This window comes from Apis laboriosa, unplaced genomic scaffold, assembly GCF_014066325.1.
Source record: "Apis laboriosa isolate Shangri-la unplaced genomic scaffold, ASM1406632v1 scaffold177_cov149, whole genome shotgun sequence".
Taxonomy (NCBI): Eukaryota; Metazoa; Arthropoda; class Insecta; order Hymenoptera; family Apidae; genus Apis; species Apis laboriosa.
In genome coordinates, this window is record NW_025222169.1 from 69,317 (window position 1) to 97,092 (window position 27,776).

The following is a 27,776-nucleotide window of genomic DNA, read 5'->3' on the forward strand; positions in this document are numbered from 1 at the left end:
ACAATAATTGCAGTCGTAAAGTTGGATCATATTTTTAACGTATTTTTTAAAATTATTTCCTCAAATATCAAGAGGACAAGTAATGGAAGAAACGTAGATATAAACTCGACACGTATTACCGTTATTACCGTGATATTTACAGTCGTTAGGTTTTGTATCATTTATCCAAATTTTTTAAATACTTTTATTTGTTATCGAAGTAGAAGTAATTTATACGTATTAATAAAACGGTGAACACACTTTCTAAACACATTAATAGGAAACACAATGGAAAACGGTCACGAATTATCCGTTATTCATGATCGATCGTCTGAAAACATCGGACGGGTGCAATGGGCACGAAAATTTCAACTTGGAAATTCGTAAAACGAAATTCACTTACCTCGGTTCCGGATGGTCCCTGCGGAGCATCGTCGTCGAAAAGTTGCCGCGACAAGGGAGATAATTAATGAAGGATGAGACGCAGCCTCGCGCCACGAACTTTGCCCATCGTTCGACCCAATTTCCACCGTTCGGGCAATTTGTCAATGTAGCGGGATTTTTCGATCGTAAGATTGTCGCGGGGGGGAGGCCTCGTCTTCCGCAAAGGAACTTCTGCTCCATCGTTCGGTCCCCTCGAATAATTGTATCCCAGCTCGATTTTTATTTCGAAAATTTATTTTTCGACGTATAAAATATATCCGAAGTTTGAACCGAATGAATTCACATTGTAATAATTCTTCGTCAAATTTGTGTGAATTTTTAAAAAATATTTGCGAAATATTCGCGCGAAATATATTACGAACAACGACGAGTGTCGATGTGACCTGTTAGAAGTTTCGATTTAGACTGAAATGAAATTTTCGAGTATACATAGTGTATGCATACATGTATGTATACATACGTACATTTGGAGAAAGATCGTGGAAAGGGAAATATTTTGGTATTCGTTTATACGAGAAATTTTCTGGTCGGTCGTCTTCTTACTTGTAATAGTTCGTATAGACGATTGAAATGAAATTTTTTTAAAAAAATGCTCTTTATCTCTCTGCAAATAAAAAACAATGTATTTGAAATTCTTTTTCTTTTTTTTTTTTTTTAAATATAAAGATAAAAGAAATTTGGTTTAAATCGTGATTGTGAAACTCGATGTGAAATTCTTTTTTTATTTTTCCTTGTCGCATTATCTATAAAATTAAAATAAAAAAAGGGGTATATTGTACGTGTACAATACAATAATATTCAATTTCGAAGAGACTTTGAATATCTTCAAAGAATAGGAAAGAGGTTAAAGAAAACGAAAAATTGAAAAAAGATCCACAGGAAATACACAATGTACAATATAACGTTGCGTTTATTATTATCATTAGTCATTAACCACAATCGTTAAACGTTCACTTTCGTATGATACAATGTTAGTTTCTATACACATTTCTCCTCCTCCTTCTCCTCCTTCATTTTTCCCTCTAAAGTATTCTCTTAATCTGCCTATTTAATAGTTAGTTCTTCTTTTCTTACGTTTCCTCTTAGTATCTTGTATTTTTTTTTATATACAAAAGCGATGGATCATTCGTCCATTCGGCTAAAGCTACGAACAATCCAATTTATTTATTTATTTATTTACTTATTTTTTTCTCGCGATTGCGGTTGGTCTAACACGCGACTCTATTTCTCATTCCTCTCACTTTTCTTTCTTTCTTTTTTTTTTTTTTCACTTTAATTTCTCACCCTTTCTCACTCTCATCCCCTAAAACATCCAATTATTCTTCGTCGAATCGCTCGTTCCGCTCGAGGAATCTTTTTCTTTTTCTTCTTTTTCTTTTTTTTTACACGATCGTTTTTCAAAAATTTCCTTACATTGACACGTTTTCTAATAATTCGTTCGTCTCTCGTCTCTCGTTTACGTATATTGGCTACAAAATAATTGACAAAAACCTGTCAAGTAAGTCGACAAAATTTCAACCACCACATTCGTATCCATTCGTCCTAATTCGATGGATTATTATTTATTTATTTTTTTCTCTTCTTTTTTTTTTTTTTAAGGGAAATTTTTATTCAGAAGCGGAACGAGCACGATTCTCTCTCTCTCTCTCTCTCTCTCTGCTAGCAGCGACAGGCACACGATTGTTCTTTGATTGTTAAATAAAAAAATATCGCGGGAAGGACGATATACGTGGTCACTCTTTGGCGAAGTTTTTAACTATTACTTTACATACTTTGTAAATGGTTGAACAAAATTATTCTTTTTTCTTTCTTTTTTTTTTTGTCGAAATTTTCGTCAAATTATCTTCTAAATATAGAATTATGGCGAGTGGTTTTTTTTTTTTTTTTTTTTTTTTTTTTTTTTTTTTTTTTTTTAATTATTATTACTCGTAGTTGAACTACCGCACATCAAAGATCTCGATTTATCTCGCTAAAAAATAATTCTGCGATTTCTGCGTTAAACTATAGAAGTTCGGATTAGTAGATTCGCAAAGCGATCACGTTCACGTATATATACAATCATGGCAAATCTTCTATCGTTTTACTACTTGTAGAAACTTTTCTCAAACTTTTCCCCCGTATGGTAATATCTCGAATTTCCAGAAGAATTTCAAGTTTTCCTTTCGAATCGTAATCGCGTGTCCGATCTAAAAGTAACGAGACTGATTTCTTTTGTAACTGAAATTCATATAATTCGGATAAAGAATCGAATTAATAGTAATGAAAATATATCGTATAACGTTATTAACAGTTTCATAAAATACAACTTTAGAAAAATTAAACAACGAATTTATTATTACATATATGGTTAAGCTAGAAATATTGAAAATTTTATTCGTTGATTAAAACAACGAATTATTCGATTATAAAAATTTTTACCAACAAACAAAATAATAAAAGAAACTTGCCTTATTTCTTGAAATCCATTTTCGTTTACATTTAGATTTCGCATAAATTCACACGTAATCCACAGCCAAGTCACTGAAAATAATTCGTGCAAATATCTGTTACATTTTATTTAATTGGAAAAAAGATCAATTAAAAAAAAAAGAAAATCACCATTTCGAACGGCAAGTCTCCTTACTTTCAAATCTAACCACCGGATAGAAAGAATTCGTTCCAGAAAAATACGTTGGATTAAATCGTCGACGAGGAGACACGATCAATTAGAGGATGTTGGACACCGGTCCAAGGCGAGTATCCAAGGAAATATTTCCATTGCACGCTCGCCTCGATTTCGAGGCGTCCTCCTCCCTCCCTCCCTCGAAAGAACGACGAGAACGATTTCCGGATGGTGTTCAGGCGACAAATACAAATTCCAGCTGCGCTCAAACACACTTATCATCCCCGTCAGAATCGGTCCGGTCGCGATAGCTCGAGAAACGAGCCGCCCCTGGAACCCGTGCCCGTCCCTCGTAGCTCGTGAATCTTCCACCCCTTTCGCAAAGAACGGGGATGCAGCTGCCGGGGAAACGAGGCAAATCGCCGCCTCCTCCGTAACACCGTAAACCTTCGATCGATCGTTCGTTTCCCTGTTTCTTAATTATCGCACTTTCGTCACATCGATCGCATCGATTACGTCGTATCTCGCACAGTGAATCGAAATTTTTGTGTATCGAACTTGTCGTGTGTTCCTTTTTTGTTGGAGGATGTTGCGAAAAAATATTCGTATCGGACGAATCGAAGGTTTTTGCGAATTAAGAGCTGGTAGAATATAAGCTGTTGACGGAGAAAATGAAAATTTAATTTCAACAAGTTGTTGTACAGCGTTCTTTCGCTAATATTTATTGGAATTTTCTCGAATTTGTCCCTGAAACGAAGAGAATGAAAATTTTTTTTTCCTTCGCGCAACGCGAGTTTCAAATTTTCCTATCGATTTATCTCAATTTTCGAAATCACAACGAAACAGAGTTTTGAGAACTCGAAATTCGGGACAATGTGTAATTAATTAGAATTTTCTTAATCCTATTATCCTCCGATCTTAGTCGTCTCTCACGACGATTCGCAAGATCGATGGAATTGTCTGCAATTGGACGAATCGAGTCCCCTGAAGTTTTGTCGTGACCATGTCAAGCTTATGCACAACGGTTTTAGGAAAATATCCGCGTGAACCTGTCGCGTTGAAAGCCGAAAATGTCTCTGGTCTTGCGTTGGAGGCCGCGATTCAGACGACGTTGTGCGAGAGGGAGCCATCGTCCTGCCACGTGTTCGCTGGAAAGAAAAAGTCATCTTTTCAGATTCTCATCGAGACGATCCCTTCGCTAAATGTAAGAAGTTTGGGGGCTGCTCGAGCCTGGATAATTTCCTGGGTTACCTCTATAGTGCATGTCCTGGGCCATCGATGGACACTTCGCATCTGGTCTCTGTTCAACAGAAAAAGAAAGAAGAAAAAGAATTTTATTTAACTGCACAAATGTTAAAACTTGTAAAAATAACGAAAGCTATTTATTTTTGGATTTTCTCAAAATTAATTAAAATTCTATCCTTTCAATCATATTCGTTATAATTTTTCTGATATTAAATTAATTGTAAATTTCGAAACACTAAATATACGTATTATTAAAAAGAAAATCTACTTTACAATTTTCTCTAAATAATCTTAACCTTAATCTTCACTTACAACCAATATTTATTTCTAAATTTATTTCTAAATTTTTCGAACATATCGCATTCTTACGTTTATAAATCACGTGTATATCTCTAGCCGATAAAAAGAAGAAAAAAAAAAAACACATCCCTTCGCGATTTAATTTTGAACTCTAAATTAATTGTAAATTTCGAAACACTAAATATACGTATTATTAAAAAGAAAATCTACTTTACAATTTTCTCTAAATAATCTTAACCTTAATCTTCACTTACAACCAATATTTATTTCTAAATTTATTTCTAAATTTTTCGAACATATCGCATTCTTACGTTTATAAATCACGTGTATATCTCTCGCCGATAAAAAGAAGAAAAAAAAAAAACACATCCCTTCGCGATTTAATTTTGAACTCCAAGCAGGCGTAAACCGATCGTAAAGATCTCTCAATCGAGCAACACCCCTCCCCATCCCCCTCTTCACTTCAGTAGATCGCGATTTAACGGATGAAAAATAATCACACGGAAGAGGTGCGGGGAGAACACGAACAAGTCAATTCACCTTGCGAAAATCGATGTTCGTCCGTATAGTCCTGTAATGAAGATCCTGTAACGGCCTCGAATTGTTTCCCAGGGGCGCTTTCGGGGTGGTCGGCGGCCCCTGCATTAGTTTCCTTAGTGCGTAAAGCTGGAAATGGGATTAGGATTACGATGTAACGATGCCGTTCCCTCGTTCAATATTTAACCATAAAGCAGAGCTTGTTAAGTAATGGCGCGGCCTGGAGGGGGGAGGAGGGATGGGGATGGAAGCGAGGTTGGAAGCGCAAGAATAGCGGGGCCGGGGAAGGGATCGAATCTCGAAAGTAATGTACTCTTAGGCTATCGGTGTTGGTGCGCCTGACACCTTATTAAATTATTTATTGTCCCGCGATTAATTTTGCAACGGTGGAGGAGGATTAATAACGGTGGGCCAAGGATTTACGCGCGTAAATTCCATGATAAAATTTAGCGCGGACTTCCGCCTCCCCTCCCCCCTTCCTCTCCGACTTTCTTCCGCGAAAATAAGTAACCTCCTCTCCTCAGGGGAGGGTAAATAATTAAACGAGGCTCGTGCGCGAAGGGAAGAAATTTCTTTTTTAACGAATTCGCGATTAGGCTAAGAGACGTGTGTTTATGAGAGATTTTTAGTAAAGAGATTTTTTGTTTCGTGGTGGTATTCTCTTACGGGGAAATGTAATTGCGTCGATGATCTAGATTTTGACTAGGTTCTAATAAAAAGATGAGTTCGTTTGTTAGAATATTTGTTAAAAATAATATAGTACTACGTTATGGCAATTTGTGTAATAAAAGCGTCTATTTAAATGATGAATTTGAGTTTATACTACTTTTAATAAATTAAGGGAAAATGTATGCTTTTAGAGATAAGGTTTAAATTTCATCGCTTGTGAATACATTTACTTAGCAAATTAATATGTGCATGTATTGTGTAACAAGGGTATGCATTTACTGAATTAATATATTTAATAATTCTCTGGAAAAGAAAAACATTCTTTTCTTTCTTTCGTTTTTCAAACGTTTATAAAATCATATGCTTCCCCCTCTCTCTGTTGTCTCTAATTTCACAAATAGTTAATAAATAAAAAAATATAAAAAAAGAAATTTATCAAGCTTTTTCCGTCCGAGTTTTTACACGATGAACAGCAAACTAACGATGAAACAACGTCACGCGTGAATGAGTCAATATTTGCAAATTGCCAAAGATGTTTCCAAATATATAATTCCAACGGTCTTCTAAATTTTCTAAAAATTTAAAAATTTTTCACAACCCGAAATTTTCCCTTGGAAAAAATTTATCTTCTGGGATCCTTTTTTATTTATTTTTCAACACCCAATATATATATATATATATATATATATATATACACACTGCTCCACAGGCATTAGAGCAACACAATTGGTAACGTAACGTAAATTCTTTCCTGATGCATTGTTCGAAAAAAGGATTAGGGTCGTCGCGTACATTTACACGGGGGGGGAGTGGGATGGGGGGCGAAGAAGCTTGACTAATTGACCGATCGACGCACGATCGCAGAAGGGCAATAAAAAAAAAAAAAAAGGGGTCGAGGGAGGAATACAAATTGAGGCGGATAGAAGGAAGGCAAAGAGGATCAACACTCACCTCTCGCGCTGTTACGTAAATAGGTTTGTTGAGGATCAGCCATACCGCCGTCTCCCAACAACCGGGGTGAGTCGTGCTGCCCTCGTAAGTCATGTAACCGTTCGTGTCTGGAAGGAGGCTCTTCAAAGACAGGTGACGTACGGGCGCAGCATCGCCTGCACAGAAAGAGGGCAATCTTTTGTTACAAACATACATACATATATATATATATACATTTTTTATCGTTCGAATCTATCGAGATATTGTGTTGTGCCACGTGCGTGGAATGGAATAATATATTGTAGGAATTTTATCGATGCGTGAAAGATGATATCGATTATATTTCAATTTCCTTTTTTTTTTTTTTTTTTTTGGTTCTATGATATTATAAAATGTATCGAGTGAAAAAGAGACTCGATGTGATAATCCAATAATTATGTAAACGATAAAATGATCGTTGCTCAATTCTTCTTCTTTTAATGGACGGAGAAAGACGAATCATCGAGAGAAGAATAAAAATGGCCACTTGAATAATGAAAAGCTCGCCTAGCTTAAAATATTATTCTTTTAAAGTCGATATTAATCAAATTGGAACTCAATGGTATAAGAATAAAATATTAATATTCATATCGGTGTAATTTAATTAGGAAATCCGTTCCATAATAAATTTACGATTTATTATACGATTAGCGTTCCTTCGTTCTATCTCTGCCTTCGTTTCATCTGATTCACCGAATCCAGTCCAAGGATCGAAACAGTCATCCTTTCCAAAGTGGATTTCTTCAGGGCCGATCACACCCTATCGATTATTCGTATCGTCGGCCGACGTATCGTCGAGGACACACCGCGACACACACACACACACACACACACACTGTCATCCCCCTTTTTACGAGTGAACGCGCCGCGTCGAATCGTTAAGTCGACGGAATAACCACGGTTTCTCTTTACGACCAACATCAATTTGTTATTGCCCCTTCCACGCGAAGATTTATGCGCCCTGGAATTACGAGGCACCGCGTTCCCGCTTAGCGGCTACGGCGCAAATCATCCATCGACAGTCCGTGTCAGTTGTGCAAGGGGTGAATGTGAAGGGGGCGACAGCAGGGAGGGTGTTAGAAGTGAATCGTTGATTCTTTTCCTATCAAAAGAAACATGCATATGAAGGAAAGATGCTGCGTGTAGATGAATACAGTGAATTAAAGATAATAAAGATTGATAAGGAATATATATGGAAAAAGGGGGAAGGGAAACGTAGGGGAGATATAAATTTTACTAATTTTTATCGATCATGGAGGTATTGAAAAAGGTTCCAATGATGAATAAAAAATTAGCACAGATGTAGAATAATAGGTAAATGTAGAGGAGGAAAAAGATTCCTCCTCGGTGAAAATATCACCCGAAAATCGTTCGTATGACGACTCGTGAAAGGAATTCTAATGGCAGGGAGAGAAGCGGTGCATGAACATCTATAAAATGAAATTTCAGCGATAAAAACAGGGAGCGTACAGAAACAACAGCCGATTTCACGACCTCGTTGCATCGTAGAATCTGCTATAGCAGATTCCCTCCCATTTCCATTCACCGCGAATAAATAAATGAATAAATAATATATACGGTGTACAAAGTTCCTTTCCCTTGGTTTGATCCTCCTCTTTTTTTTGTTTTTTATTTTTACCTTTTTTTTTTTTTCACACAGGCCGTCTGTTTCGCGAGTCGAAGTTCAAAGAGAAGTTGCCCCGGACGAATATCGAGTAATTTTGTCGCGTTCGAAATAACGCCGCTGAATATGCAACGCAGCGTTCTCTGCCGATAGAATAAGGGAACTAGACGAATTTTGATCGTTTAGCATGCAAATACTGGTGAAATTCAGACGAAAGCCTCGGCCCCCTCTTTACGGATGCGCTTTCGTTATGGAGGACAAAGAGAGTTTTAAAAAAGTTCACCCTTTATCCCGTTGGCTTAAGGTTGGCAGGGCTTTATTTTTTTCCTTTCTTTTATAGTCACCATCAACTGCATTGATTTTCCAAACGATTCGATAAACGACGAGATATAGGTCGACGAAATTTATATAAAATTGGGAATGAAAAGTTGGAAATCTGGAACGTGTCTTCATCTTTTTATATCAATATCAAATTCATTTCATTGCTTTAAAAGTTTTAATTTTCATACTTTTTTCTTTATATTTAATTCTCTTAGAGAGAAGTTTAAAAAAAGTTTAAAAAATTCTTCCAATTCTTCTTCGATTTTACATCGATTCCTAAAATAAATCAAAAATAACGTTTGCATCTCTGAATTTTTCTAAACGATGACATTCTCATAAAAAAAAAGTGTCTCAATTATATTCAACGAACACAATCCCGTTACTCTCCATTTAAAATAAAACTCTCCTTCGTTAAAAAAAGCACATCCTTTCCCACTCCAATCCGCAACAAACAATCCACAAAATCACACGAAAAACACGTACGCTCCCTTCGTCTCCCTCTTCAAAAAAAAGGAAAACCCACTAGCAACCACTAGAAACTTTACTAATCATCGTCATAAACTACGAAAACCTCTAACCCAATCCCACGAACTATCTCCAACTCTCTCTCTCTCTCTCTCCTCCACCCTTTTTCCTATTCACACCCTCTCCCTCTCGCTCTGGATTAATCCCGTGGATGATTAATCTCCAAAGTCGGGCGCCGTTTCCGTGAAAAAGAAGGAGCCGCCGCCGCCACCACCATCACCGTGAAAAACTTTCCCTTCGAATCGTTAATCGAACCATAATATTAAAAAAAAAGTCATCCTCGAACACGTAACATCCTCGTCGTTCCAAATGGCGAGAAGCATCTCCTCCTCCTTCTCCTCTTCCTCCTTCTCCTTCTCCTCTTCCTCCTTCTCCTTCTCCTCTTCCTCCTCCTCCTTCTCCTCGAGGCGGCGTCGCGACGTCGCGACGCGAGACCCGCGACGCAGAGCCATTACTCGTGCATCGAGGCCGCGTGACGTTAAGGAGAAGCGAGAGCGTGTGTGTCATGAGCGGGGAATGGCGACACAAGGGATAAATGCGGCGGAGCCCTCCCTCACAAGCCATCCGGCTTGTTCTCGTCTTCCGGAGAGGAACATTTTTAAGGACAGGATTCAGCCCTCTTAGAGGGCAGAAAGTGGCGGACCCGTCAACCTTTTATTCGTCCATTTATCCTCTCTCGCTTCCTCTCCGCGCAGCCATCTCTCTCTCTCTCTCTCATCCTCTTCCTTTCGCCATCCACCGTTCTCTCTCACTCTCTCTCTCGCTCGTTCAAAGGGGACGATCTCCTTTCACTCGAGACCCATTCGTTTCTTCCCATTCGTTACCACGTTGGACGCGCCGTCGACGAGACGCGTGCTCCTCCCGAGCTTTATTTTTATTTATCGCCACGACGGCCCCGATCCTCTTCTCTTCGAGGCGTCTTCTCTTGGAGGAGCGGGTGATAAATAAATAAGGAGGAATAGGGAGAGAGATATCGGGAGGGAAGGGGAAGGGAAGGAGGGGCATGTCTGTCGCGCTTTCTCGTTTGTGTGATTAATGGGCTGTTGTGCACGCTCGATGAGAGAATTGGATGGGTGGGGGTGGATGGGTGGGAGTGTTAATGGGTTGATGAGTCGGTGAGGATTAATTGGGGATGATTGGTGGGGGATTTGGGACTCGTTTCGGGCTGGATTTTCGATGACGTTTCGGGGATATACGTATATATATATATATAGATATTAGGAATGTACATTGGGGGTGGAAAATTTCGGTGGTACCGATTCAACGTCATGGTACATTATCGATAAATACTCAGATCAGAGCAAGGAAATACCGTCCATTCATCTCTCTCTCTTTCTAAAAGAAAAAGAAAGGAAGGAAATAACGAAGAATAAAGTGAAAGGGGAAAAATGGAGCGTAGAAGCATCGAGACAGGTGAAATAATAATAATAATAATAATAATAATAATAATAATAATAATAATAATAATAATAATAAAGGGGGAGAGCGAGAATGGAAGGAGGACGATAAGGAATCGAGGCGGAAGAAAGAGAAGAGAGTTCTTCCGGTGATTAATTGAAATGCATTAACTCTTGCCACGAAGAGTAGAAAAAAAAGCACGGGGAGATCGGGAAATAGTGTCACGCGCCGTTTCATCCCCCTCCAATTTCGAGAATCGCGATGAATTTTTCGAATTTCTGCTATGCGGTGCAAAAGGCTCGCGACCCACGAAAGAAAAGGGAGGAAAAATTATTCCATCCCCGTTCTCGCCAACGATGCGTGATTTTCGCCCGATGGATCCTTTTTATTCTTCTGCTGGACTGAAGTTAACTTGATAAACTATCATTGGGATATAAAGAATTTGTTCTGGAAACTTGATATATTTGGAATTTTTCAAATTTTATTATATCGAAGATTTCTAATTTCTTGTTTACTTGTTTACTCTTCGATAATTTCTCACGTTTACGCTTTTCTGAATATATATCGCAAAATCGGAATGAGATATTTAATCGATCGTAGAAATGAATTTTTGTCAAGGATCTATCTAGCTATCGATGGTCGTTTACACGAGTCGTTTTTTATTATTATTAATTTTCAACATTTCAACAAAATCGTAAAACTGAAGTTTGAATAAAGTTTGACCGGTAAAAAAAAAAAAAAAAAAAAAAAAAGGATGATTATTATAATAAAATATCGTGTGATATTTCTTTATCGAAGGCATTTATCACAAGCGTCGAAACAAACAAATATTTCGTCGTAACAGTTTTGAAAAATAGAAATTCGTTTCGATACGGTTTTGCAATTTTCACTACTTCTCCCCCCCCTCCTTTTTTTACGGATACAACTATATCACGACGAGGAATGGTTAATATTTGCACGAGGAAAATATTTCATCGATTCCAAGTGAACCGTATCCGTTCGAAAGCGGGCAGTTTCGGAATTTCACCCCCTTTCAGAATTTTTATCGCGAAATGGAAAGAAATAGAATCGAATCGTACGTATTGGGAATCACGGGGACGAAAGAATATATTTACTACGTTGTGGAATTTGGTCGAGGAAGGGAACGCGTTCCAAATTAAAGGTGCGGTGTGTGAAGCGGATTTGTAACCGTGTAATACCAGGTCGAGGAGTCACGCTACGAATACCAACGACATAAAATGAACTTTGAAGATAAAATCAGCCAACGTTATTTTAAATAACGTTGCATATTTTCCCCCGTATCCAAGAAACATCGCGATACTCGACTTTTGATCACGATACGTCTCACGATTCTACATCTAAATCTAGATTTCATTAATCTTTAATCATATTTAAAAAGCCTAGCCGATGAAGTAGAAATCTATAGATATTTATTCTGCTTCGTTATTCGTCCAATAAAACATTTAAAACATTTACCAAAAACCATAAAACAGAAAATTTGTATCACAAATACGACGCAACAACAACTAACATCGAAAAATCTCCTCATCGAGAATCTCCTCCACGAAACTCGAAACACGCGCCAATTACCCTAATCGTTAAACCGTTTAACAGGCATGTCGAGGAAAACGCGCACCCTTATCTATTATCACGGTTGGCCATCGTCGATACTTGGCGCCGTGTCGATGCACGCTCTTCGAGAAACACACGTGCGGCGCGGCTGTCGTTGCGTGGAATTCGAGGGCGAAGGGCTCTTAGGAAAATTGGGCCGACCCTAATGGCGCGCACAACCGCGCAACGGTGGATAACGATGATGACAGTGGCGATAATCGAGATATAAGAACACCGATGGCCCACCGTCCATAACCTCGCCATCGTAATCTCTCTCTCTCTCTCTCTCTCTCTCTCTCTCTCTCTCTTTGCCGTGTCGAATTAAATGCGAAACGTATATATCTTATAGCGTGTATAAGCAAGTAAATGGAGCGGTTGAGACGAGGATGTACGATTTTCGTGGGACAATGTCAAATATTTGCCTTCCTGCTTGGTGGGGATTATGAGGGTTGCTTTGAAGGATGATTGGGTTTAACACTTTGAGAGAGAGAGAGAGAGAGAGAGAGAGTTTGTCCTTGATTAATCGATTGACTTTACGCGTTCTCAAGGAAAACGATGATAAATAATTGGGGAGGGGGAAGAGTGTTAAATGTCTATTTAGATTTAGGAATTCATTTATCGAGGATTAGACAAAAGAAAAATTTATTAGATGTTAATGATGTGTGAAGGTATCGATTAATTTTCTGAAAATTAAAAAAAAAAAAATTGGGAATATTGGAATATATGGGAATCGATCGGAATATAATTAACACAAAGGGGTGGAAGGGACATCTTATAATTATAATTAGTAGGTATTTCGAAGAATTGTTTAATATGGGGTAGTGGAGTTTGGATTTGGCGATTGATAATGGTAAAGAAGTGAAAACGAAATAATGAGCTCGATTTAATTGATACAGAAGATTAATTATTATTTTCGATCGACCGTTTCATTAATGGACGTTACCCGTGCGTTTAATTTCATTTATACAAACGCGATGTCTTTCGAGGTCGCCCATTTCATTAAACAGATTCAGTTTTCCAAATTAATTCTACATTTCTCCCCCTCCGTATAATTAAATTGAACTCCATGGAAACCATTTACCGGACTAATTGTACGAAAAACCGACCGTATATAAACAGACTTACCTCCCTCTCTCGGCTATTGTTTTGTAAACTTGAAATCGAAGAATAACGAACTCTCGATCGATTATATCGATCCATGGAAAAAAAAAAAAAAAAAAAAAATTGCAAAACTTAAAATCTGAAAAATTTATTACAAAAATTATCACCCTCTCTCGCTTCCACGAAAGAAAATTTTAAAATAACGCAAGAGAAAAAGAAAAATTTAAACTCTTCGCGTTATTAAAACTTCTCTCGCAAACGTCCTGAAAGAGAGAAAAAGGGGGCCACTAAACGTCCAATCGTTCAGCTCTCACCCTAATTAACCCCGTGCCGCTATTATTTCGCTTCGAGCTGTTTGACCTGAAAGTAGCGGCAGAAAGCGTCGGTTTGCCAAGGGAAAAATGGCTTTATCGCGTGGCGTGCCAAAGAGGGAAAAGCCGAGAAACGAAGCGAGCGGATTACACTGGGAAAGTAGCATGCACCCCTCCCTCTCTCTCTTGTCCTTTTTTTAAAATATGCACCACCCAGTTTTTCCAGCTTCCCACTTTTCCACTTTTCGCGCTGTGTACAAGAAGGATGTGTGTATACGTGTGTATGCGTGTCAAGGCCAGGATCCAGTTGAAGAGAACGAGGGAAAAAATTTTTTTCCTCCGTCCCTTCTCGCATCGAGAACGCCTGTTTTCTCTCGATGATTCATGGAACACGTTTGCCCGTGTTCATTACGAACCTCTCTCGCGGGATCTCCCTTCCCTAAACCAACGAATCTCGTATTCAAAATCGTTTTCAAATTTATGCGCGGTACAATACCCTGCACCACTCCTTCCCACAGAATCGCTGTCTGTTATTGGCGGAACTGGGGCTCGGTTGTTTGTTTGCCCAGCTTCGACTCGTTCAAACGATTCTTTTGTCCCCACCCCTCCTTCCCCGGTGGAGACATTGCTTTTCGGCCTTTCGACGACTTAATTAGCCGATGCCGAAGAGTTTTGCTCCGATTTTGGCCAAGGAGAGAATTAAAATGATCGAATATTACCAAGTATATTTTTTGAATACACGTTAAAAAACATTTGTTGTTCTCCCATATTTACTATAATAAATGAACATCGATCTTTTTAATCTCGATAAAGAAATATATAATAATTATTATATTCGTTAAAGAAATAATATTCTCCCGTATTCCAACGTATTTATGCGCAGGTATCGAACGCGATATCGTTCCATGTATACGGGATATGAAACCGGATGGGAGAAAATTGGCGAAAAGTGCACAAAGCGTCACGGAATCCCTCTATTCCTGACACAAAGGCGAAGCCCTTAGACTGCCTGCACGCATCGCAATCGTGCTAATTCCACGCTGCTTGCACGCGCGGCTCAGTTTCTTGGACATGGCACGATGTGATGGAACAAAGGGGCAGCAAACGGGCCAACCGCGCCCCTTTCGTTGTCCGGCCCGTCAACAATGACCCGCGCCACCATCCACCATTCATCGTTGCCACGCGTCAAACATTCCCGTTTTCTTGCACGCCAGATACCGATCTAATTGGTAGACGGTATTGTTATGCTTATTATGCGCCGGATATCCCGATGGATCGTGATCGAAATCCCGCCTTTCATCGCTTTCGCCTATCCTCGTATCGACGATGAACTGTATGAACTGTGTGAACATCTTGAAATTTGAATTTTTTTAATTAAAATATTAATTAAATATTATGAATATTTGTTTTTTTTTTTTTTTTTTTAAGAGAAAAGAGATCGGGTGATATTTATATTTATTGTATTTATGTGTTCGTCTTATTTTTCTTTTTCACTCGTTCGAGAAGATTTTTCTCGTTCGGTCGATAGAAATATTTTCCAGGGTGAGAGGGATGGAGGGGAGAATTTATTAGGGTGACGGATCGTTCTTGGGAACGATTTTTTTTTTTTCTTTCGAGACTTCGTGGATGAAGTGTAGGAAGGACAGATGAGATGGTAGCGGACCACTCGGAGGGCCGACAGAGTTTCTGATCGATCGAGGGAGGTTTCACACTCTTCGGCGTGTCGATCAAAAAGTTGTCCTCCTCGAGATTCAGGAAATTAATGAACGCGTCGAGAAATTAGCAAGGACAGTGTTATATAAACTTGTTATAAAAACCTTGCACAATTATCGATGAAATTATTCTTTTCAATAACAAAAACGAAACGATTAATCCCTGAAAATGTTGTTGTAATTAGATAAAGAAAAGAAACCGATCAGAAAATTAAAGAGAAACGAAAAACGAATAATTATCCGAAGAATATTACCACTTTCTTAATACAGATAACATAACCAATTTAAAACGATAATAAATAAAAAAAAAAAAAAAAGAAGAAGAAGAGAAAAGACAAAACAATTTTTATTCTAAAAAAAGATTCTACGAACCGTATCCACCGTTCCTCTTCCATTTTTAAATCAGGGCAGAATCGACGTTACGCTTTTTATTTAACGTTTATCCATCGTTCTCGAAAACGAAGCAACATGTGCCGATGCACAGCACGCGGTGGTTGCGAATCTGAAAAGGGGGCGCGAGTAAGAAATCGTGGGCGGACGAAGGGGAGCAAGCCCGCCATTAGTTACGCGAAACAAAGTGGAAATACGCGATGTATGCACACGGCATCCCCCGAGCCGCGCTCGAAGATAATGGAGCACGGACCTTTTCATCGCAAAGTGGCTTGGAAAGGACGGCACACGGATTTTTCTCGTTCAAATCCGCCTCCTCTCGTCGCTCCTTCCACCCCCGCACTTACGAAAACTCGTGGAACGTGTTTTTCCGTATTGTTTCCCGCGGTATTCCCCGCCAACCGTTTCGAGAGATTCGAACGTATGCGACGTGTGTACGCGCTCCACGTGCCACGGTTGTCCGATATTCGAAGAGGGCCGGGTGATACGGGAACTCAGGGGGACGAGATACTACTACGAGTGGCCGAGGAATTTAAAATGGCGAAATTCGAAGAAATTTGTTTGCGACGATTTTGATGATTCTTTGATTTTTTATTTTAGAGATCTTGGAGAACGCGTTTATCGAGGAAAGGAAAGGAAATTTTGTTTTAGGGATATATAGGAGATAATTTTTAAAGAAAAATCGAAAAATTTACGAGCGGTAGAAGAGTTTAACGGTGGATGGGATTTCGTAGAAGAATTTTTGCGCGAGAATATCGATAATTCTTTCGATCTTTTCCCATAGAATTTTTGAAAAGTTGAAACTCACCGTTTCAGTGAAAATATAATAGTTTATAGAAGAGTTTATAGAAGTTGGTATTCACGTGAATCACGATGGTACTGAAAATTTAGAGAATATAGATTTGATATTGTTCCACGACTCCTGAAAATATTATCTGTTTACTTTCACAATGAAGGTAACAACTTCACGGACATGTATTTTCGTAATTTCAAACAACGTATCACGAAAACATACCTTCCACGATAACTCAGAGATTTATAAACCAAACAAACACTAACAAGAAAATCCACTGGAAGAGAAATGTTAATCCACTATCGATGAACGAGGATATATCTTCAATTTCTGTTTCCGTAAAAGAGAGAAAGAAAGGAAGAAAGAAAACATTTAATCTACTGTAAAATCAACAAATTAAAAAATATTCCATTGCATAGATCAATAATTACTTATTCTTAAATATACTTGTTCCTTCGATCACAAAAAAAAATATATAATTGATAACGTTATCTCTACTTCACGGGAGATGAAAAATTAATATAAATGCTTACGTTAGGAGCGGATTCAACGTTGGCGACCAAGACAAGAAGCTATAAAGAATTTTGTATTTGCTCGACGAGTAATGCGTCGCACATTTTTCGTTTCACTTTGGTAAATGCACGCATAGATACGCCGCTATATATATATATATATATATATATTCATATCCATAGCAAGGTTTGCAAGGAGAGGGAGGGAGAGGATTTATCTTATTCCCCCTCCCTCGTGTTTTATTGTTCCCATATATTGCCAGGACTGTTTATGATGAAAGACAACGAGAGATGATGTATCCATCCTGCTTGCCATGCATGAAGTATCCCCTATTCGACATACGTTTTTCGAATTTTTTTTTAATAACGAAAATAACGAGTGTTCCCCGTTTAAGAGAAACGAATTAATCGTGGATTATTGTTTTGAATTGAATACGAATTTTATCTATTCATCTATATTGGAATTCGATGGACGATTAAACGAAAGGGATAGAGTTAGAAAGAAAAATAAGAAACAACGATGATGAAATTTATGTTTCGATCTGTAGATCTCTTGACGGCAATTCTCAACTTAATATCCTTTCTTTATAAATGCAAGCATCTCAAGAGGTACGATATCATATTGTATTCAATAGTATAAATCAGACGCCCTATGTATTTCATCCCAGGCAAAATTGAATTCTTGAACGAGGGTGGATATCTTAATATAAAAAAAATAAAATCTCATGTGACAAACTTGGAGAGAGAGCAGAGAGAGAGAGAGAGAGAGATCTCTACAAAAAGACGAATATACGGAGTGCTCCAGTTTGTTCCTGTTAAACATTCGTCGAGATGTTTTATAGATATAAATAAAAAGAAGAAAGGGGGTATTATATGAATGCAGCAGGTCTTTTGAAGCTTTATTAAAATAGAATAAAGAATGCAGAAAAGTATGCAGAAAATTGAATCTATCCATAATCTATCTATGTTGTATATTAAACATAAATATTCAATGGACGTAAGATTATTAATAATAAAAGATCGATTAATTTTTACGCGAAATAGTTGTTGTTACACAAAAGATAATTAACAATATATTAACTGGTAATTTCTAAGGTTATAATTGTTAGTTAAACGTCGGTTGCGATCTCGTGGCATGATTTATCGAACGATTCCGACGAGCCAATCGAAACAGATCGCGGGTTTCACACGCGCGGGTGTTTCAGATACGTATGCAACGTTTGAATTAAACTGATTCATAAATATTAACACTCGGTGTTTACGCTGCGGTGCACGATACACGAGCTTATATTCGTAAAGCGAGCCTCGTGTGCATCGTATGCACGTGACATAATAATTCCTCGACAATGATGCAAAATTATACGTTCGAGTGTTGGCCGTCTACACTGCGAATACTAACGAAATATTTTTCTTAATCTTGTTTTCGGTAACGAGTAGAAAAGTTTCATTTCGAAAATTCGGATTTTTCGCGTTTTATCGGGTACATATAATCGTTAATAAAATCATAAAACGATAAAATATTTTGAAATTAAATTTTTGCGATTACATTTCTTTTATAAACACACCGATTAAATTTTATCGTAATCGTTTCATTCATTCGTGTACAGGAAACAATAGATCGTTATTTTTCATTGAAATTTCCTTCGTATCGGGATATAAAACGGGTTTACGATATATTGCACGCGATGTATGTCAAATGGCAATTTTGACAATACACGGGATACGTACTTATCACGGATATCACAGTTAAGTGTGCATGAATATTTTCGAAATTTTCAATTTTCCCAAAGCTTCGTTAAAAAAAAAATAAAAAAAATAAATAAAACTCTTTTCATGGGGAATTTATCACGATTACTATCACCATATATATATGTATAAATAAAAAATTATTAACAAAAATTCAATAATACACTTTCCAAACCTCTATCCACCCCATCTATCGCCAATTCATGACACTCCAATCGAATACAAAAAAAAAAAATTATTAATAAAAATTCAACGACATAACTAAATCCTTTCCTACTATCCACCCTCATCACCAGCAACATCCATAATACCTCAACCAAATCGCTCGACTCACCCTTCTCGATCCAAATTTCCCTCCCTCCAAAAATAGATTCCGTAGAATCACCGCAAAGTCAAGACCCCCCCCCCCCTGTCAACAACGGCCGGTTCCTCGACCGGAAGCCTCTTGGCGCGATACAATCTTGCCCTCTCTCGTGAAATTTCGCAATAAATACTGGTGGAAACTTTTCGAGGAGAGATGGCGCGCATACAGGAATTGAAGTTAGAGAGAGAGAGAGAGAGAGAGAGAGAGAGAGAGAGAGATTCCCCATTGTTGCCATGGATGGCGTACGTGGCACACATCGAGGGTATAGGAGAGGGAGGGAGGGGGAGGTATACACGACAATGGAATACTTAGATCCACCCCTGTTGGTCCACCCCCCACGGCATTCTCCATTGTCTCATGATTTATGTGCCGTGGTCGCGGTGTCAACAGGGTATTGATTAAAATACACGGACACACAGGCACACGTATGCGTGTGCATACGGTGCGCACGGGCACGAGGAGGGGCAACGGTGGGGGGAGGGAATTTATGCACAACGACCGAACGGTGGACGCGAACATCGTTGTCCCTCGTTGTAAATCGACCGGGCGCCGTGTCGATTGTCGTTCCCGTAAAATGCGAAACGAATCGAACGAATCGAGCTTCCGTCTCGCGAATCGCTTTAAGGTGCCTCTAAACTCTTTTTCTTATATCAATCATCATCTATTTCGATCTTCTTCTAAAAATTGTATTTGAACGTCTTTTAACGTAATACTAGTTTTAGTTTTCTCTTTGCAACGTGACTAGTTAATTAACGAATATTTCTTCTGGGAAAAAGGGGGGAATTCGATAAGGAAAAACTCTTCTCGTCAATTGTGATTCCACTCACGAGGAACGTACCCTTAAACGGTTAATGGTAGCCTCGTCACCCTTCCTCACCCTCCAAAAGCCAACGAACTACCCCGTCACAATATCGGCCGGACGGGGATAAACTCGCCCTTTCGAAGAGAAGCCTGGCACGGATATTCGCGGCGGGGTGACTCGTTACCTCGAGAGAGTCATCACCCCCGCCCCGACTTTTCACCCTCTCGAGAGTCGAGCCTCCCCTTGCTCCTCCTTCCCATCCATCCCTCGTCCGCCTTAGAGCGTCGCCAACTCCTCTTCCTCCGCCATCGTTTTATTTATTATCCGGACGGGGGTTGTCCCACCGACCGTGGCCAACTTTCCACCGCGGCTCGCTGAACCGGCTCCACGCGGTATTTGGTGCGTGAACCGCGCATTCATCGTCGACGCGCTCTCTTTCTCACCCCTCGAGCTTCCATCCATCCAGCGGCTTTTTCTCCTCTTCCTCCTCCACGCGTCTCAGAAACCGCCTTTCGACTAATTGCGGCCGCGAGTGAAAGACGCGCAATAATGAATATCTTCTTTTTCGTGATACGTGGAGGCTCGCGACCACTTTTCTTTCTTTCTTTTTTTTTTTTTTTTTTGATATTCGAAGAGACGCCACGTCACGGGGTGGAATTAGATTCGTGAAGGATAACTCATTTTCGAAGAGAACGGGGATTTTTTTTGGCAGTAATTTAATGCTACGTAAATATTCTATTCGAATTCTCAAGAGAAGAATTGAAAATTACATCAAATATAATATCAACGATTCCAATTCCAATCCGTTTATCGAACGTTGGAGAGAGTCAAAAGTTTGGTGAACGCGGAGGACCGGAAATTCGTATAATAGGGAGAGATAAATCGTGACCATTATAGAACGGTGCACGAACGAAACTATTAATATCCCATCGCAAAAGCAGACGTTAACTTGGTCGCGGGTTGAAAGCCTATAACGGATATTCTGGCCCGGCGTTAATACGTAAATGCGTATTGATAGTGCGCGCAAGCGGCACAGACGAAAGATGCTCGCATTATTACGTGAAATTACAATAGATCACGGCCCATGAATCGCGCGTGTTCACGCCGTTATATAGAAATTTACCGCTCCTCGAACCGACCAACTCTTCCGAACGTCATACGTTTTTTACGTTCCTTCGAACTCGTCCAAATTAAGACTTCGTGTTGCACAGTAGATTCACATATTCTTTTTCACGTGTATACTATAAGCGAATATTATTATTATTTCGACGTCGATTTCTCATTTTCTCTCTTCTCTCAAAAAATGATAGATCGCTAAATACTTTTTCCTGAACGATTTTCAAATTCGAATCTCGTGTTTCGTGGATTCGGACGAATATCGTAAAGTCGCTTCGTATCGAGATTTTATATCCGTTTCGAAATTGAGCACGGTATTGGAGGAAAAATTGGATGATTTGTTTTTTTCTCTTTTCTTTTCTTTCTTTTGGGACAATACAGTCTGGCGGATATGCATTATGTATAACGTGGGACTAGGGATTTGGTATGAATGTTTATCGCGGGCTCCGTGAATATTTCCCGGAGAATAACGATTACTGGGAACCACGTGCTGTGCAATTTCGCTCGCGACACCGACGATCCTTAAAACGGGATCCCCGAAGGACCACGTGGCACACTTTTTAATCTTTCGTTGCTTCGTGAAGTATTTCGAAAGAGTGGTGATATATTTTCTTTCTTTTCTTCTTTTTCTTTTCCTTTTTTTTTCTTTCTTTTCTTTCGGATGCTCGTCGTTTGGAATGAAAATTTTTTCGCGTTGAGAAAATATGGAAATTCTTCATGATTCGCGATGAATTTTTTTGTATTTTTATATCTTATGTAATTTTAACAAGAGTATATATATATATATATATATATTTCGATACTTCTTCTTTTTTTTTTTTTTATATATATCTATTAGAGATTATTCAGGCATTCTTTCTTGTGTGTTTTCTAAAAAATAATTAGAAACAAGAATTTTCATTTTCACGAATTTTGACTTTCTTGAAAATCTTTCGTGCCAGAAACATAAAAACAAAATAAAATTCCTGCAATAATTGAACTCAAGTCGTCGTAAAAGTTCCAAAACACACAAAAAAAGTCAATGCATTTACTCACCTCGATATATAACTTTGTTGAACACGCTGGTTATGATCTGCAGTTCAGGATTTAACGTCTCTCCAAGCTGGAACAGAGAAAAAAAAAAAAAGATTTCTTTTGAGTATCGATACTTTGAATATCAAAATAAGAAAGAGAGACAAGTGTTGTACTCTCTCGTTCATTTTATATCCTAATACGTTTTTCATCGATTTCCCATGAAATGGGAGTCTCGACGCTGCTGCTAAGTGCACCGCATAAAGAGCCGTTTCGAAACTTCCACGCTGGACGGCCATTAAAGGTAACCATAAAAGGCTAAAACCGACAGGCAACTCTGTAAAGTAACGATAAATAATAAAAGCTTATCGAGGGTGGATCGAGAGTTTCGTCGTTTCCGCCTGATCTTGATTACCGATCTAAAAGATTCGCAGATCGCGAATTCGATGAAATTTTATATCTTTCCTCTCTTTTGAAATGGTATATTATTTAAAACAATACAACACATAACAACACGAAATAAATTGTCAAGTAAGTAGCAAAGAGAGTAATGTTCTATGACGTTCCATTTTTTTTTCTTGCAACTTGAAAATTCAAAGTGCAATTTGTCCAGAAAAATTACATCCACATATATGAGATAAATTTTTCTTAACAGGAAAATTAAAAATTAAGATCCATTTAGATTTCAGGATGTTAAAAAAATTAATCGAAATATCGTCCATATTCAAAATGATCGTAATTTTAATCCGGAATTTAGATATGATTACTTCGGTTATTGGCAGATTTTACGATCATAGTCTTCGTTTTAATACCATTTTTACCCCGCCCATCCTCGTTCCTCTTTCAACGCAAGAGTCTCGTTAGTGAAAGTTGGAAACGACTTTACGAGTGTCATCGTTGTGCTCCGTTTAGAAATTCATGGCGTTTTATGGTTTATCCGTTATTCAGATCCGCCATCGTGGTTGAAGAAGTGTTAACACCCAACTGTCTTCCGATCAATCCAATATTTTCTTATGAAAACGAAATAAAATATCATAAACGCGGAGAACAATTTTTATTTTTCCATCGAGATTTAACGTTTCTCGAAAATTTTTATATTATTCCTCGATTTCTGAATCGCAAAAAACGCGATATTACAACAAACGCGACGGTGTGATGAGATTTTTAAAATATTCTCTCCGAGTACCGTGGAAGGGAGCTGGAAGTAAATATTCTTACAATATCCGGTGTAATTATCGCGTCTTCATCCGGCGGACAAAATAGAGGTAAGCTGGATTATTAGCTTCCGAGCGCGATAACTTATTAAGCGATAATAAAATTTTCAGCTGCTCGTAATAAGGCGGAATCAATGGCCGGGTTATCGTATTATACAGATCATTCGGTTTAATAATTTAAACGAAACGATTATTGCTTTCTACTTGCCATGTTAGATTTAACATGTAAGCAACATTTCTTTCTAAACACCTGATAACAATCAACGATTAAATTCCTTTCAAAATTACATACGTACATATATATCTCTAATAATCTAATACTACATTTCTCAAAAATTTCACGTATCGACCAATCATTACACGGATCTCTCACCATAAAAATTACAAATATAGCTTCCAATATTATCTGAGATATCCTATCCTATCACATCTTCCTCTCGATTATAATAACACCGCTTCTCGAATTCACAACTTCTCGACAAAGAATTTCCACACGGTAGCGGCGTGCCAAGCTTTAACAGGTGCTCGATCTAAGTAACAGCGTGGCGCGGGTGGCGGCTGTTGACGGGTGTGATTCAAACGGATTATACCCCAGGGGATGTGTCGGAGGGATAAGATCGAAATGAGTCGTCGGTGGCACACACCTTACCCTGTCAACAGTACCCTCGAACAATACCTGGGTAAATCAGCTCTCACCCGGATATTTTCAGTGGCCGCTCGTTTTCACCGGGATGGATTTATCGACTCGAGTTTTAGCCAGTTTTGTTCGTTGGATCCTTGACGCTCCTGGGTGGGAATTAACCGGGTGGCCGGGGTTTTAATGAATGCGGGGCGAGGTGGCGGAATTATATTGGTGGGAATGTTTGCGTTGATTGAGGGGGATGGAGAGGGGAGGCTATGTGGCTCTTATGCAATTTTTTTTTTTTGGCGGGTATTTGTCCAAGAGACTTCGAAATAATTGTTCCGCAATAAGAATGCCGCGAACGAAACCTTTCCATACGTTTCCCCCTTTTTCATTTTTCTTCGATTTTATTCATAGGAAATTTCATTGGATCTATACGGGATGCGTTATTATAAATTCTCCCCTTCTAACTTTTTGCGCCTTCTTCACTCAGCTGAAATGTATCATTTTTTTTTTTTAATCTTTGATCACGAATTCTTCTCTCTCGAGCAAGTATAGCGTTGTAGTTTTTGGCTTGAATTTTTCTTCCTATTCCTCTTTCCCTCCCTTATATCTCGAAAGAAAATCTGGAATAGAAGTAACGCTATGTTAGAATTATTGGAGAACGTTTGAGTCGATTAAAAGAAAGATGCAGGGTGGCTGATGATTTTTATATTCTCCCTATCCTTTTCTATCTTAATTATCTCCTCCAGAAAGGAAGAAAAAAGAAAAATCCTCTCGATATTATATTACCTTGTTTCCCGAAAATATCCAAGCAAATGATCCGTATTCCAAGCAACCGCCCCTCGTCCTTAATGCATCCTCTCCCCCACTCTCTCACCCCCTTTTTTCTTGCCCTATGTCTCACGGTCGCGCTAAAGACCGTGAAAAAGGAAGGAGGGGGGTGGAAGTGGAGGACGGCTCGCAGCGAGACCTCGAAAATTTATTCCGGAGGGGATGAAAGGGGGCAAAACCGGCTGCGATGAGCAAGCTTTTTCGCGAGGATGCGCGCGCTCTTTCTTCCCGTCCCGGTCTCGCGTCGTTAATTCCACTGGTTTTGGCGACCACTGATTTTGGGTAATGATTTGGAAACTTTTTTTGCAGGATTTTTGTGTCATTAGCGGTTCAACGAATTCATCTCCTCCAGAGGGAGGGGAGGGAGGGAAGATTACGCTCAGAAGGGGAGGGAAGAACAGCGATTCGGTGTTTTTTTTGATGAACATTGGTACGCTGACGATGGATATTAATAAGGAGGAGGGTAATTTTTTGACAAATTTTGAACAGTGGGTTTTATTTTTGAATAATATACAAGGTTAGGGGGTTAGATGGTTATTCTTTGGAAAAGTGGAATTTGTTCGATGAACGTTACTTTAAATCGATTAATGTTAGATTTAAGATCGACTAGGGGGAGGTTTCAATAATTTTTAATCGATATTATAATACATGGGATAAACGATGATTTCAATAGAGTTAACCGATAGGCGAGTGTTTAAATGGAAATGTACGGATTCGAATATGATATTTTGGATTTAATTAATTCGGGGATTAATTCGAGGGAGGTAGAAATTTCTACATAGAAATCGGCCGACTTGTTTCTGAACGGATAAACGAGGATAAAAGGATCGAATGACTTTCAATCCCTTTATTCATATTCGACGGGAGATTTCGCGATATACTTTTCAAATCACTCCCGCGTTCAATACCTCTTTCAAAAGATTAATCGAATCTGCAACGATAATATTCGAGAAACGTATTAAAAATCATTCCACGTCGTGGCGATAATTCGATAGAAGGGACAAGTCAATGTTTCGATAAACAGTCGAAACGTCTGATTCCGTTGAATTATCGTGGCAGAAATCAGAGGCATAAACGCTTGTTTCCTGCCGTTTGTTGCCTCAGAATCGTGGGCTTTCCAGTTTCTTCTAGCGGAACGCCGGTTCCAGAGAGAGATGAACAGAGCAAGAGAGAGAGAGAGAGAGAGAACAGAGGATCGTCGAACTGAGAGAAGAAAATGCGAGGGTATGGGAGCGTGGTTGGAACGAGCTGGCGAAAGCAGAGCGTTTCCTTCGAAACTTTGGAATTTATTCTTGGAAGAAACGCACCTCACCCGCGGAAAACCTGGCGGGTATTTGTCTAAGAGACTTCGAAATAATTGTTCCGCAATAAGAATGCCGCGAATGAAACCTTTCCATACGTTTCCCCCTTTTTCATTTTTCTTCGATTTTATTCATAGGAAATTTCATTGGATCTGATATCTGGGATGCGTTATTATAAATTCTCCCCTTTTAACTTTTTGCGCCTTCTTCACTCAGGTGAAATGTATCATTTTTTTTTTTTAATCTTTGGTCACGAATTCTTCTCTCTCAAGCAAGTTCTTTACTTTTTCAATACTATAATTCTATGTTAATTTTATCAAATAATTTCAAATATTTATTATCGGAGGGATTATTCTTAAGCTCCCTTCTTCTTGTAATTTCATTTTCATCCCTTTTAATTTGGAATCAAATTAAAAGAGGGAGAGGAGAGTTTTTGCAAGACGAAATCAACGAATGTTATTTAGAATTTCATAAGGGAAATTCGTAACTTTGGTAATTTCCTTGGCTTTGATAGTAGCGATTATTATGATAGAATAATTATTTCGATCGAAGGGACACAGTAAACACGCGATGCCTCGCTCGCAAACTCGACTTGCAACAAATTTCAAACTAGCATGAACCAAACTATCCCCCGATCTATAGTATCCTACACCCGCTAACTCTTGTTTCCGAATCCCTTGGCTCTTGTTATCCATCATATGAGAATTTATCGTCGTAACGTATTTTCCCCCCCCGATTTCTATGCTTTTCCCTTTTAATAATGGGTCGATTAATTTAAACGAAATGAAATATAATCGAAATATTTATACTCGACGATGATGATATTGATTTATATTTTCTTTTTATTTGTTTCATTGTTATTTTATCGATCGTTTTATTTCTCGATACAATCCTCCATATTTATTTATTTATTTATTTATTTATTTATTTATTTATTTATTCCCGAAATGAAAAGAATTATAAATGGTTTTTTTTTATATATATGTATATATATACATATATATAAAAATAATTCTCACGCATGTACATCCACATCCTCCGCTCATACGTATATCTCATGCATATTCATTTAGCTAGTAATCCCACGGTGGGCCGAGTGAAACGTTTGTTACAAAATTGATGGGAAACAGATGGAACGTACACTTTGCTCAACAATGTAAATACGTTCATGATAACAAAACGTTAATATACAAGAGAAAAATTGATTATACGCAATTTCAAATAATAAATCGTTCATACAGAAACAACGGGAGCCCACGAATTTATACAACCAGCGATTCGTTTTATTTTAACCTCATTTTATCGTTAGCAAATAAAATAAATCTTCGACACGATAAAACCATAAAATTCAACTTAAAATAATATTCGTGATTTAAAAAATGCATATATATATATATAAAAATTTGCGCGGAAGAATTTTATTATATAACATCGATTTAAATTATAAATATATACGGAATATCTTTCGATATAATAATATAAAAGATGAAAATGGAATATACGGTTCAATTGTTCCCAAGGAAACAACAATTGTTTGCTTGTTTAGATCCCGCCAGAATTCTGTTCGTATCGTAACACGGCTGCAAACGTAAACACTCGATCATGCACTATTCCCCAAATATCCAAAGAGGCGAAAACATCATGCCTCCACGGTTTCACCAAATCGTCGATACCTGTTCCCGTTTCCACGTGTAAAAAAGATCTATTCGTGGTTTTATAATTT

At 38.3% G+C, this 27,776-nt stretch overlaps 1 protein-coding gene across 6 annotated transcripts in view; it reads right to left on the reverse strand.

Moving 5' to 3' along the window:
• Positions 1–3,968: 3,968 nt before the first annotated feature.
• Positions 3,969–27,776, reverse strand: part of LOC122711622 (carbonic anhydrase-related protein 10) — a 185,069-nt gene continuing 161,261 nt past the window's right edge. For 3 of the 6 annotated variants that reach the window (XM_043930596.1, XM_043930593.1, XM_043930595.1), the window contains 5 exons: positions 22,107–22,173; positions 6,728–6,882; positions 5,111–5,236; positions 4,277–4,325; positions 3,969–4,191 (listed from right to left, as the gene is read on the reverse strand). In XM_043930596.1, the coding sequence (XP_043786531.1) occupies positions 4,127–4,191; positions 4,277–4,325; positions 5,111–5,236; positions 6,728–6,882; positions 22,107–22,173 (462 nt within the window). In that variant the 3' untranslated portion in view covers positions 3,969–4,126. The remainder of the gene's footprint in view (positions 4,192–4,276; positions 4,326–5,110; positions 5,237–6,727; positions 6,883–22,106; positions 22,174–27,776) is intronic. The other 3 variants (XM_043930594.1, XM_043930599.1, XM_043930598.1) reach the window with 3 other exon arrangements.